Here is a 14,888-nt window from a genome sequence, read left to right as displayed (position 1 = left end):
TTTTTAAGGAGGAGACGATATCTATTCAGGGATACCAATATATATATATATATATATATATATATATATATATATATATATATATATATATATATATAAGTAAGGTCTGAGACTCACTCATTTTGTATACACGGTCCCCAATCCCTAGCCCCTGTCTACTAAAAATTAATTTGTATATACAGTCTATACACCCAAACTTTCCATTTCCCATAAGCACGATACTATAGTGCCGTCCTGTTTGATAGTGCGGTACATCGGGCATTTAATAATAATACTGATAAAACTGAACAAATAAAACAGAGTTCACTCACAGTCAGATAGGATATATATTAGTTTTACTGGTTTAATTTAACCAGTAAATCCTCCATTCTGACCCTGCAGTTCAACAAAACGACGAGGCGTTCAGCATCGAATTCTAAGGGACATTTAACATAATTCTAAATGCATAACGTAATAGTCAAACGTAATACCGTAACAAAATAACCAGTAATCAAACAGTTAACATGTGTAAGAGGCGGGCTCAGTAACCCGAGTTATCCAATCAGGTTATCCTTTGTCCATTTCGGCAAGGGGTTTATGAATATGCATGCGGGAAGAAACTGAACAAGACAATTCGTATTTACTTCGTTGTTCCGGTAGGACAGACTGGTGGGAAAGTACCGAGATGATAGTGGCGGTGTACTGACACATTAATAGGTGACCATGGATTTGTCAGGCATCATTAAACGCGCTGAAGTGGTCTCTCGATCATTTGCACTGTGTACCACAACATTGTGTTAATTAAGGTCGGACTTCAAACCTAGGGCCTTTTCTGTTACCATTTCTTCACTTTGTGGTTTGAACTTGATTTACATCAGCCACGTTCTGCTAGACCGTGCAGTACCTATATTTATTATTTATGTATTGATCCAGAGTAATATTTGTACATTTCTGATAACGTGGAGACCGTAATTCTTCTCGTGCAATAATTATATTGCTTAAGGTTGCTTGGCTTATATGTTATATCTGCTTGAATTACAAATAGATAGATAGATATATATATAGATAGATAGATAGATAGATAGATAATTTGTTGTTGTGTTTTTATATTTACAGTAAATAACACTACCGTACCGTAACGTTTTGTACAACACGTGTGTCTTTTTCCCACCATCAAAATCTAAGTTTGGACAGTCCAATTTAAATGGTCAATTTTAATTCAAACCGTTAGTGTGTGGCTGTTTTTACCACGATACCAGAATAATTAAAAAAACAAAAAACAGTTGATGATTCGCCAGGAAGTTAATGAAATAGCATCCCTGCTGTCTTGTGCACATCTTCAAGACGAGAAGCAGAACATGAGCAGATATACCATCTACACCCTGTTGGATTGGGTCTACGGGGGCGTAGACCCCAAGTTTGAGGGAAATGGGGGGCCCGAATGCGCGGCGTTTCTCTCATTCAACCAGCGGCTTGGCGAGAGCGTTGTTATCATCTTGGCATCCGCCATAGAAATCCTAATAGCGCTGAGGAAAGTCCAGCAGAGTAAAGAACTGAAAGAAATGACCAAGGCGGCGTGTGAACACAAGAAAGAGGAAAGCTTCGGAAAGAACCTGCTTCTGGTAGCGCTGTGTCTCACCTTCGGCGTGGAGCTCGGGTTTAAATTTGCCACCAAGACTTTGATCTACCTGCTGAACCCATGCCACGTGGTCACTATGGTGCAGGTATGTGTGATTTGAGTCAATTCTCTGTTGTCTTTAAAAAAAAAAAAAAAAAAAAAAAAAAAAAAAACGTTTTTTGACAAGGAGCCATTCTTTTGCCTTGTGTTGCTCTCTGTCCTCTGCACTAGTGTTGTTGTTAGAACGACATGCTCTATAAAGGTTGCCTGCAGGAAATGTCTCATTGGTTATACACCTTGTACAGTTTTTATAATTTAATAACAGGAAAAAAAAAGTATAACGTATCTATATACACACCATCCCACCTTTCCCCAGGTTTGGCAAAACAGACAGGATGGGAGGGCAAATCTCTGGGTAGCGCCCCACAATCCTGGCCTTGCCTGTGGCTTTACTTTGACTGATCTTTAAGAGTCCAGAATAACCATCTGAATAACACATTCTGTGTGGAAGAAAGAGTCAAATGCAAGTTCCATTCCAATAATGTCAGTGTAAGATCAACTGTATTCTAATTGAATCCACATTAACAGGTAGCTCTTGATTCACAGGATTAGTAGTCCAATCACAGACAGAGAGTTCTGCTTAAGTGCAAACTGTGCCATCATTCACAGACTTGATTGTTTCCTGAATGTTTGATCAGCCAATCGTTCGAAATAAATGAGTGCACGTCCCTGTCAATTGTCCAGATTACTGTCTAGGAAACAAAAAGAGCAGTGGCTGGGAATGGAGGGACTCATGAGAATGTCTGTGTGCTGTGGGTCAAGCAGTGCTTTCTTGACCCTGGTTAGCATTTGTTAGCTTATCAACCAGAGATGCACACTGCTGCTCTATCCACGCATGTGTCGACAGTACATGTTGCCCCACTGCATGTATTTGCCTGCCAGCGCCTCCACTCTGTTTACATGAGCATTACCTGTCGTTGACTGTAAACAGAGTACAATTTCAAAGGGGAGGGGTCAGTCACACTGACTGAAGGAAGACAATTGTTGTTAGTCAGAGCTGCCCAGCATTTAAAGTTAAGAGAGCAGTGACCCAGGACCAGGGCGTTCTTAGAGCCATGCAAAGAAATGTGGCACAGGTTCAGTATGTTTGTGCTCAATAATGTGTCGTGTTTTAAATTTGGGCTGCGCTTGTTTCTTTTAAAACAAGCTAAGAGAGCCATAATGTGGAGCTCATACAGCACTTAAGACTCAATATCTAGTTTTAATATTTATTTATTTAATTGGTAGACTCTTATCCAAGGCGAATATGAGTTACAAGTGTTAATGCAAAACAATATTTAAATACAGTATAGTTTACAGTAAGTGTAAATTATACTATTAAGATACAGTAAGAGAAGATGAAACAATTTAGGATTAAAACAACATATATAATTACACAATGACTTAATAGTAGTGCAGTAGTGCAAGGATAGTGCATCAGCTGAGGGTCCAGTGACGTGGTGCTTTGGACAGGCGAGTACAGTACATAGTAGGAGGAGCAGACTAAACAGGTAAGTCTTGAGGAGGCGAAAGGCAGTGAGAGACGGAGCCGTCTTGATCAGTATAAATGAAAGCAGAGGGGGATCCCCAGTGGTATATCCAGTGCAGGTGCTCCTGTGTGGAGTGTAGAGTGTAGAAGCTCGCTGGTTCCAGGTGTATTCAGTGTAGGTGCTCCTGTGTGGTGTAGGGTGTAGGAGCACGCTGGTTCCAGGTGTATTCAGTGGAGTGCAGGGTGTAGGAGCTTGCTGGTTCCAGGTGTATTCAGTGCAAGTGCTCCTGTGTGGAGTGCAGGGTGTAGGAGCTCGCTTTTCCAGGTGTATTCAGTGCAGGTGCTCCAGTGTGGAGTGTAGGGTGTAGGAGCTTGCTGGTTCCAGGTGTATTCAGTGCAAGTGCTCCTGTGTGGAGTGCAGGGTGTAGGAGCTCGCTTTTCCAGGTGTATTCAGTGCAGGTGCTCCAGTGTGGAGTGTAGGGTGTAGGAGCTAGCTGATTCCAGGTGTATTCAGTGGAGTGCAGGGTCTAGGAGCTCGCTGGTTCTCGGTGTATTCAGTGCAGGTGCTCCTGTGTGGAGTGTAGGGTGTAGGAGCTCGCTTTTCCAGGTGTATTCAGTGCAGGTGCTCCAGTGTGGAGTGCAGGGTGTAGGAGCGTGCTGGTTCCTGTTGTATTCAGTGGAGTGCAGGGTGTAGGAGCTCGCTGGTTCCAGGTGTATTCAGTGCAGGTGCTCCTGTGTGGAGTGTAGGGTGTAGGAGCTCGCTGGTTCCAGGTGTATTCAGTGGAGTGCAGGGTGTAGGAGCTCACTGGTTCCAGGTGTATTCAGTGCAGGTGCTTCTGTGTGGAGTGTAGGGTGTAGGAGCTCGCTGGTTCCAGGTGTATTCAGTGCAGACTTCCAGGCTAAGCATAGATCTGCTGCTTATTGGAGGACAGCGGGCTCTTCAGTGCTTGTGAGCATTGGTGAGGCAACATTCAGATTGGGGGAAATGGGGGTAAATGAAAGCAGATGTTAATGTAAACAATACTGTAACTGTGCTTCATTAATTCTTTCAGATACCTCCATTTATGTCCCTTGAGTTGAGATGGAAATGCTATGTAATGAATCCTGTTTTTCTTATCCATGTAGCCTACAGTATGCAAATCAATTGAGCAACATATACTGTAAGTATGGTAATCTAAATACACAGGTTCAACTAAACTTTAGATTTTTGGTCAAAGCTGCATTTTCTTACACACAGCTACCCCAAGGTGCACCAAATATTCCACTGATTCACAGCATCTAGCAGAGATTTTCTTGGCGGGTTTTTTCCAGTTTTAGTTGGTTGCAGGCACCTGTACTGCACAGTGTTAGTACTGTAGCTCGCACTGTACTGCATGTATTAGTACTGTAACATGCACTGTGCTGCACAGTATTAACTGTAACATGCACTGTGCTGCACAGTATTAATACTGTAACATGCACTGTGTTGCACAGTATTAGTACTGTAACACGCACTGTACTGCACAGTATTAGTACTAGGGATGCACCGAATCCAAGTTTTTGGGATTTGGCCGAATACCGACTCGAATACCGAACCTACAAAAACTGTCAAGAAAACTGAATTAAACTATTGAATGAAAAACTAACTGGCAGCTACTTACAAGGGACGCACACAATCTATAGTTTTGAGCCTTTTATTTAATAGTATTTTTTATTACCGAATGGAAATACAGTGCCGTGAAAAAGTATTTGCCCCCTGTCTGATTTTCTGCATTTTTGGACATTTTTCACATTGAGTTTGGTCCTTCTTTCATTTGTTTGCTGTGCAGGGTAATCAAACATGCAGCTGTTTGAATACTTTGGTTAACAGTCAGGTCTGATATGGGGCAGCACTTCCTATTATAAATCTGACTAACTTTGGCCCTTACCAGCAGAGTGAAGTTTTCAGCACACAGGTTCTAGAGGCACATCATGCCACGATCAAAAGAAATTCCTGAAGAAGTTGTTGATGCCCATCAGTCTGGAAAGGGTTACAAAGCCATTTCTAATGCTCTGGGGCGCCACCAAACCACAGTCAGAGCCATATTGTCCAAATGGAGAAAGTTTGGGACAGTAGTGAATCTTCCCAGGAGTCGCCGTCCTGTCAAAGTCTCTCCAAGAGCTGGGCGTAAAATCGTCCAGGAAGTCACAAAGAACCCTAGAACAACATCCAGGGATCTGCAGGCCTCTCTCGCCTTGGCTAAGGTGAGTGTTCATGACTCCACCATCAGAAAGACACTGGGCAAAAATGGGATTCATAGTAGAGTAGCAAGGCGGAAACCACTGCTCACTAAGAAGAACATGAATGCTCGTTTCAAGTTTGCCAAAAAGCACCTGGATGAAGAGTTCTGGAACTTTTTGGTCAATATGGGCCCCATTCTGTCTGGCGAAAACCAAACACTGCATTCCACAGTAAGAACCTCATACCAACGGTCAAGCATGGTGGTGGTAGTGTCATGATTTGGGGATGCTTTGCTGCATCAGGACCTGGACAACTTGCCATCATTGAAGGAACCATGAATTCTGCTCTGTATCAGAGAATTCTACAGGAGAATATCAGGCCATCCGTCCGTGAGCTGAAGTTGAAGCGCAGCAGGGTCATGCAGCAAGACAATGATCCAAAACAAACAAGCAAGAATGGTTGAAGAACAAGAAATTTAAAGTTTTGGAATGACCTAGTCAAAGTCCAGACTTAAACCCCATTGAGATGTTGCGGCAGGACCTGAAACAAGCAGTTTATGCCCGAAAACCCTCAATGTCACTGAGTTGAAGCAGTTCTGCATGAAGAAGTGGGACAAAATTCCTCCACAGTGCTGTGAGAGACTGATCAATAACTACAGGAAGCGTTTGTTTGCAGTTATTGCTGCTAAAGGTGGTGTAACCAGTTATTGAGTCAAAGGAGGCGATTACTTTTTCACACGGGGCATTGGTTGTTGCATAACTTTCTTTAATAAATAAGTATCAAAATGGTGTGTTATTTGTTCACGCAGGGTCCCTTTTATCTAATATTAGATTTTGGTTGAAGATCTGATAACGTTTGGTGTCAAAAAAAATATGCAAAAAATTTAGAAAATCAGACAGGGCAAATACTTTTTTCACGGCACTGTATATGCCTTAATAAGATTTCAGTTTGAAACATACACAATTTACCCCACCACCCACCTTAGAAATGTCAAAATAGGGAACCGTTTACCTTTACAAGAAAGGAGAGCTGCATCTTTGCCATAATAACCCACTATTTTCTTTAATGACGTTCCAACCTGTGTCACCTGATCCGAGAGTAGGGTTACCAACAGGCTCCAGAATCTCGAGACACTTTAAGGAAAGTCAGGTTTTGTAACTCACCTCTCTAATCTGCAATGTATTCAGTAAAGTGAGTGTGAATTGTGCGAACTATCACTAAATTAATTGAATTGTTTTGTTTGGTTGCTACCAAAAGCACACACATGCCTGTGAGGAACATTTCCATCAATCAGACCTATACAGCAGCAGATTGGCTTTGTGAGTCTCTGACTGGGCGGGTCTGTGTAGCAAGAAGTATTAAACAAATAGAAACTTTACCTGCTGTCACAAGGTTAAATGAAAGAGTGCAGGTGAGTGCAAAGTTATGTATAATAAGGGTGTTGCACTGTTTTAATAGATATCGTTTACTGTATTAAAAAAATTCAAGCAGTACGATTAATCGTTGTTATGAGGCTATCCGAGTCCACCACATAAACAATTAAGTACATTTACTAAACTGCTGAAGGAATTCACACTCACTTTAATGTTGAATACATGCAGTTTAGAGAGGTGAGTTAAAAAACCTGACCTGGCTTAGTGTCCCGAGATTCTGGAGTCTGTTGACAACCCTGAGAGCTATGAGGACAAAATTATCGTCATGAGTGACCTGAATCTCCCTGCAAGATAAAACCCACGTTGATTTAAATGCACCATGTGTGTAACGCATATCAAATGGTTTTAAACATATTTTAATGAAACACAGCAGTTCCCAAATAAATCAACTTATATTGGCATATTACAATAACATAATTTTATTTACTAAAGCATATTGTTCAACACCGTCTTGCACATCTGACAGTTGTAAAGTTACATATATATATATATATATATATATATATATATATATATATCTATATATATATATATATATTATATATATATATATTTTTTTTTGTTTTTTTTTTTTTTTTTTTTTTTTTAAATCTCGGTATCTATAGAACACGTTTGACAGACAAAGCAACAAAACACAAAAGTCTACAATAGTTTGCCGTTATTGTATATTACAGGTTTACTGCATAACTTTACTCCTTGAAAAGTGTGATGTGAATGTGCTGTTGCATACGGGGGCTGTTGCATTCAGCAGCTGTGTGTGTGTTTAGTGCATGTCCACCAGTAATTAGGGAGTTGAGAGCCGCAGCAGAGTTAATCAGACGTGTTCTTGTTATTAAATACAACAGTTCCATTCAATACCAGATTCGTGTCTTTTGTTTATATAAGAACTGCACACATTGGAGGGATGTATTAAAATGGATGTGCGTCTGGGCAGATATAGGATTCGGATTCGGTGCACCGAATCCTAAATATTCGGTCGAATCCGAACCCTGCTCAAAAAGTAGGTATTCGGGCCGAATCCTGGATTCGGTGCATCCCGAATTAGTACTCTAACATGCCCTGTACTGCACAGTATCAGTACGGTAACATGTACTGTAGACATGCACTGCTGCACAGTCTTAGTAGAGTAACATGCATTGTATTGAACAGTATTAGTACTGTAACATGCACTGTACTGCATGAATTAGTACTGTAGCATGCACTGTGCTGCACTGTTAGTACTGTAACATGCACTGTGCTGCACAGTATAAATACTGTAACATGCACTGTGCTGCACAGTATAAATACTGTAACATGCACTGTGCTGCACAGTATAAATACTGTCACATGCACCGTACTGCACAGTATTAGTACTGTAACATTCATTGTACTGCACAGTGGTAGACCTTTAAAAAAAATATAAATCGATTCCTGCTCTGAACACCGCGTTAATGTGGTGATAAAGGTGGAAATGAGTTTACGATTATTGCAAATTACAGAAGTTAATAGTTAGTTGACATTGTATCTTCTAGTATGAGTGCATTTGTTGTAAATGTTAATAAAAGAACACAGTACGCTAATGCCATCTTTAGCATTTTTGTCAGTTCTAGTCATGTTCAGATCGTGTTGCACCATGTTGTGTGTTTTTTTTTTTTTTTTTTTTTTTTTTTTACGGTTATTTAATAACCATTACCTATTAACATGCTCAGCCCTGATTTCCCATGATTAACCAAATCATGCTTGGTCTGTGGCACAACAGCCAAACCATGTTCATCTCACGCACGCTATTTAGAACAAAACATTGCTATACCAGTCAAGGTCAGCAATGGGGCCATGGGTTACCCAGTGTCTAGTTTGTATGAACATCACAGAAGCTAATATATTTTTCTAACTATTAAACTTGCAAAGTGAAGTTCAACAGAATTTACTCTGTACAGTAAAAAAGGAACAATACAAAATAAGATTTAAAGTAAGTTTATAAATCCTATTTTTGATTTGTCTGTGAATGAGTCACATATTGTTAGTGTAGTACAGTGTCTGCTAAATAGGGCCCCGTGTCCAGTTATTTCATTTTGTTGTTTCAATGCACCCATTCAGAAACGTTTCTTTAGGAGAGCCAGTGGAGGACTTTTTCAGCAGCAGTTACAGTATGTGTTTGTTGTTGAAGTTCAGGAAAGATGTGACTCATAATCCAGAGAAGCTCTTTCAGAGCGTAACCTTTATCAGAACCGCTTCATCAAGGGGGTTATGGCACTGTCGGCCCAATCAGGATCTCCAGCATGGCGCGAGAGCTGTCGAGAGGGATCTGAGTTCCAGACTTAACATGCATCTTAGCCAAGAAGTAACTTGAAACTTCTTTCTTGGTGGAAATCGCTGGTACTAATTAACGTTTGTTATGTTTGATGAATGGATTAAAGCAACATTAGCTGCGGCTCAGAGAGAACAATGGAATTGCATTGTTTTCTTTTTATTGTGAAAGATGTATATCAAGTTACGCTCTGTTGTGGTTTCTGGGATTAGGGTTCACTTGCACACTGGAAGGGAGAGCCGAGGGACAATAGCATGATCGGGGGACAAGTGAGAATGGCTTTCAAAACACACTCAAGCAAGTACTGTAGGCCTACAGTATATTATTAGAATGATCTGGAGCTTGAGCATTCAATCCCATTCTTCATCCCTTTTAACTGTATGACAACTCCTATTAATCAACCGTCAAGTTCAGACATGGTCCCACTGAGTGTGTTTCGAGCCAGATTAGCACAGTTTACTTGTCAAACCAACCACACAGAGTCCACCTGAAAGAGGTACAGTAGTCCTGGTTTGTTTGGCATTTCGGTTTGGTTCACTTGCTTTGTGATTGATTTGTACCTCACTGATTTTTATTAGATCGTCCATAACTACTAACACTCAATAGAGCTGAGTTTAAATGCTAAAAGAAACATAATAAATGACAAACATTTCGACAAACAAGTCTTTTTCAGTGTCTTCAGTGTTTGTAATGTATTAAGTTTCTTTTAGTGTTTAGTGTTTCTGGATTCTATTAGCGTAGTAGCAGGGTATCTACTTGGGTTTGGGAGTGGGGGGTTTACCATACAGTCCATATTACAAGTCCATTACCTCACCTGTGTTCAGTGATTAAGAGGATAATTACAGTAGAAGTTGTAAACACAGATGTGTGCACTGTATAAGACAATTTGATTGGAAGTATTTACTGAAAACCCTGGTAATACACAGTACAGTACTTTCTTAACAATGCCCTGATAAGGAAGTATCCCAGTGAAGAAGCTTACTGTACTAATCAGTCTGTACTGATAAATTAACTGCTAATATCTCATAGACCATTTGAAATGCACACTTCATATTTTCAGTGCTATGGAAATGTTCTTGTTTCTTTGACGACGTATCATTTTGAGATACTGGCTTCATATTTGGTACACAACTGTACTCTATGATTCTTTGGGTCGTGTTTGATCGTGGGTCTCATAAATGAAAAGTTAACAGTTTGTCAGTGATTTTGAAAGCTGCCTCCACCACACTTTCAAAACCTTGTATTAGGAGACCACTTTAGGTACAGACTTCATATTTTGAGGGTTGTGTAAATCCTTTAGATTTATCTCACAGAGTAATATGTCAAGCAGGACCCGAGGGAAACTTGCATTGTAAGGAAGGGGAGAGCACACAAGGTGAAACTGCAGAAGAATGCAATAAATGAATATCAAGTAATTTTATTTTAAGCTGAAATTTCATGCCATTGTAAGTTAATAAATGTGGGATCTTCTAGACACCTGATCTAAACTATGGCAGAGCCAAATACCTAGAAAAAATAGAATTTGTGTGATTTTATAAAAATCAAACATCGAACAGTGCATGTGAGTCTCAAGTGAATTTTTGTCTCTTTTTTTAATATCTGGACTTTCAGATTTGTGTCATGTCAATACAAGCATGTAAACCACCCCAGAGTGACCCTGGGGAGGTGATTGTATGAAGTGCAGTATTGTTGATGCAGTAAATGTACAGTATACCAGACCTGTGAGCCATTGCTATTCCTCCTGTCTGCTTTGTCTTTGTCTGAAATATTCAGAACTCTGAGGATTTTATTACAGAAAGGTGAGAACATCAATTTAAATATCTATTTATATTTTCTCATTTCATTTCTTTACAAAAAGAACTGGGATTAATTTCTCAGTCACAGGATATCATTCCTTTAACAGGTAGCATGCCGGTATGTATAAAGCTATCCTTAGTGGCAATTTAAACCTTAATGTTTAAGGCAGTTCAGCCTTAACGTTTAACTGGTGTCAGAAATATGATGTCAAGTATAGGCGCATGCCTTAGTATACTGTGTAAACCAATGTATGTCTAGCCTGGAACACATTTTTGTTATTTCACTTTAGTTTCAAATGTGCCTGCTTCCATTCCAATCCAGCAGGGTTCTCTTCAGCGCTATTGAGTGTAACGGGCCGATACATTGCTACATGCGAAAAAGACGCTGTATTCAGGCTGTTACGCTGTGCTTTCAGATTGTGTAACGGTAAAAAAAAAAAAAAAAGCCTGTGAAACATTGTTGGTATTCCTGTATGAGAGAAATTGGTTTGCTTAAAATACTTGTTTAAGTGCTCAGTATTTTTCAGTGCGTTGGTTGTGACAGTATGTTCTTTAGTTTCTTTCATGTAATGTATGCAACACGCAGACGAGATTGAATTCCACTGGGCTTTATTAGCACATTCCCCCTATTGACAGATGAGACTAGATTCTGGGTGCGCCCCTGATACACAGCTCTGTAACAAGCAACACCACTGCAGATCTTTATTATTATACCATAACTACGTTCCCGCTAAGACTTTCATTTAGTTAACTGCTATGGCTAAAGTAACTTAACATTTTTTAGCCACACTGGAAAAATTTTTGCCACTTAATAATACTATAAACAAGTTAAACATACTGTTTCAGCAAGGCAAAAAGACATGTACTTTGTTTAAAAACACATAGATATTTAAATGCGAAACCGTACCATTTACAATACACAAATATTATATTTAAATTGCACTATAACCTGATTCCCATTTAATAAATGCTAAACTTAGTCCCACGTGAAAAAAAAAAAAAAACATCATTTTTGATGGGGGGGGGGGGGGATTCTTAGCTGTGATCTTGAAGCTGTGTGTTTCTGACTTGCCGTCTGTGAAAATGTTCTTTTGTGACCAGAGGGTATGTTTGAAACGATGACTGCTTCACCTCAATGTAACTACTGTCACTGTCAAATTTTAATTGTGTGCATGAGTGACTGATATTCTTTGTATCTTTCGGAACATGATTCTGGTAATTTGTCTGTACAGTTTGTTTTAGAACATTTTTTCCATTTGGATGCCATGTGGGTTTTGTTTTGTTTTGTGTTTTTTTGTTTTTTGTTTGTTCCGCTGACAGTTTTTAATTAGAGCCTCTGTCCTCACGCCTAACACAACGTTTCTGGCATGCATATGTTATGTGATCAAGCTAAAGAGCTCTCTTTGGGCAAAATGAAATCAAACTAAACAGTCTGTATTGATTCATCTACCAGCACACACTGAATGTGCTGGCAGTCTTACACAAGTACGTTTTTCAAAGTCTTCGCCATTGTGTCAAGCTCACCGTGGCCAGTGGGAACAGAGCATAACAAGCTGGGTTAAATAAATAAGTCATTCAGAAGAGGAACAGTAATGTGTATTCCAAACAGTTTTGAGATAATCAATCTTTTTTGTTTCAAGGTCTTTAGAAAAAAATCAAAAGTTCCACAATTTTACAATAATCCTTTTGTTTGACGTAGTTTCCGGTAGATTTGCATGTAGTATGTAGGTTTTAAAATATGAAATGTGGTACACAGTACATGTCCAGTTTTACTTGGCAATACTTGTGGAAAAAAGGTTTAAGTAGTATATTCTTTAACTATGGAACAACAGTGAGGAACAGGTTTTCCACTTATTCTTGCAAGCACACATGTGATCAAGTGTAAGTTAAGGTTTTAATGGTGCAGCAACCATATATTTCGGAACAATGACAACAAAAGCAAAACTCCACAATCACATGATCACAGTAAAGTTCACGAGTATTTAAAATTTGAGATGTTGCACGTTAATGTAGCTTTTTTAGGAATTAATAAGTAGCCTATGTTATTTTAACTACAAATAATAATGCAGTAAACTATGATTGGGGGAAAAAAAAAGTCATGAATTTAAAAAAAAATGTTTATAAAACCGATTTATGCTATTTTTGAAAAGAATCATTCTATCCACGTAATTGTAGGTCATTCGTAATGTTTTGAAAGGTAAAAACAGGTTTCTCAGTCGGACAGAAACGATAACACTGGCAAAAATCTAGTTTCCCCTCCAACGGCATCCATGCGTTGATAGGGAGTACTTCATCCTATGACACAGCCTACCAACTGACAACCATAAATATAAAATATTACATATGCTGACAACTACTTCCACAAAGCGTAAGCATGTGCATGACTTGTCCTGCCTCGCCTGCAGCGGGTTACAAGGATCTCTTATTTATTTAATTGCCCCCGCCCCTCCCACCACTACACTGGGAAAAATTCCTGGTGAGAACACTGTCCAGTGGTGTGCTACTGAAATTGAGAGACCGAGCTCAAGATTCCCTCTAAAAAGAGGGTTAGAGATAAAGTAATACAAATGCATAGATTAGGGAAAGGGTACAAAATAATATCCAAGTGTTTGGATATCCCAGTGAGCACAGTTGGATCAATAATCAGGAAGTGGAAGCTGCATCACACCACCCAGGCACTGCCAAGAAAAGGCCGTCCCTCAAAACTCAGCGCTCAAACAAGAAGGAGACTTGTGAGAGAAGCCACAGAGAGGCCAACAATCACTTTGAAGGAGCTACAGAGTTCAGTGGCTGGGAGTGGAGTAATGGTGCACCAGTCAACCATATCAAGAGCTCTGCATAACACTGGCCTGTATGGGAGGGTGGCAAGAAAGAAGCCGTTACTCAAAAAGTACCACCTGCCACCGTCGTTAACTGTCAGTAAATGTACTTGTCGCGGCACTGAGCAACCGAGCAAGCGCTCAGCTTCACCAAAACTCCACCTCACTGTTTATTATTTGTTGGTTCCTGGTTTCTGGTCTGATGTCACTCACTGCAGCCGTCTTTGTAACACACTTGCATGAATTGAAGCCTTGCATCTTCAAAGTGTGTTTGGGAAATGCATTTGTTCAAAGCACATTTCACAATTTGATTAAATCGCTTTCCTCAAAGACTGAAGAAGCTGTGTATTCTTTTCTGTTTCGTTCTTTGCTTGAAGACCGAAATAACCTTTCATTTCGTTCTTTGATAACGCCAAATCCTGGCTCTAGTGACCTCGTAGGACACTGAGTTTATATTGATGAAAAACAAAGTATCACATTGTGCCAAGACAGAACAGGAGGCACTTATAAATTGTATACAATAGAGGGCTGGCTTAGGAAGACCTCTACAGGTTTGCAGCCAAATTGCATTATTTACTACTACTCTTGGCAGTGTAGCAATATATTAGGCTGTTTATTAAAGATGAGAGGGGGCAGATATGCTCCAGCAAGACGTGTTTGGATTTCAGACAAGCACCTCTGTGTTACACACTACCATGGTTTAGGCCTACACCCTGGCCAAACAGACAGAGCCAACACACTGAGATTTTACAACACTCCACTGGAAGATTACATCCACCGTTATTTATTTAATTTTTTTTGTTGGGTGGAATTAAAACTTAATCTTTGACAACTCTGATGATAGAAAAAGGTTGGCTGTTTATTTAAATAATGATATCCTAAAAATAGAACTCAGTTGTATTGTAAACAGAAATACTAAAAGAAATCACTTGTAAAATGCAAATAATTGTTTAACTCTTAAGACAGCGGTTCTGAAGAAATCACTTTTCAATTCAATTGATTCAATTGACCCCCAGTGTGAGAACCACTTCTCTACACATTGTAGCTTATGAATTTTTTTAAATGTGTATTTTATTTGCACAGGTAATGTCTGACTTTTAATGTACATTTCTGTCTAGCTCAGTACAAGTTATAATGTGCTGTTTCATTACTCATTAACACACTGCAGTGTTACGTTTGATGCAATTCAAGTATTCTCGCAGGCAGCTGGATATTCAGTTTGCAAAAT

General features: G+C 39.5%; 1 protein-coding gene across 1 annotated transcript in view; it reads left to right on the top strand.

Annotated features, from left to right (window-relative positions):
* Window positions 1-203: 203 nt before the first annotated feature.
* Window positions 204-14,888, top strand: part of LOC121295926 (transmembrane protein 164-like) — a 44,611-nt gene continuing 29,926 nt past the window's right edge. Inside the window, exon 1 of the mRNA XM_041221053.1 lies at window positions 204-1,703. Within this exon, the coding sequence (XP_041076987.1) occupies window positions 1,266-1,703 (438 nt within the window). The 5' untranslated portion in view covers window positions 204-1,265. The remainder of the gene's footprint in view (window positions 1,704-14,888) is intronic.

Source organism: Polyodon spathula, chromosome 20, assembly GCF_017654505.1.
Source record: "Polyodon spathula isolate WHYD16114869_AA chromosome 20, ASM1765450v1, whole genome shotgun sequence".
NCBI lineage: Eukaryota > Metazoa > Chordata > Actinopteri > Acipenseriformes > Polyodontidae > Polyodon > Polyodon spathula.
The sequence above is the reverse complement of the archived record's forward strand: the minus strand, read 5'-3'. Positions and strand labels throughout refer to the sequence as shown.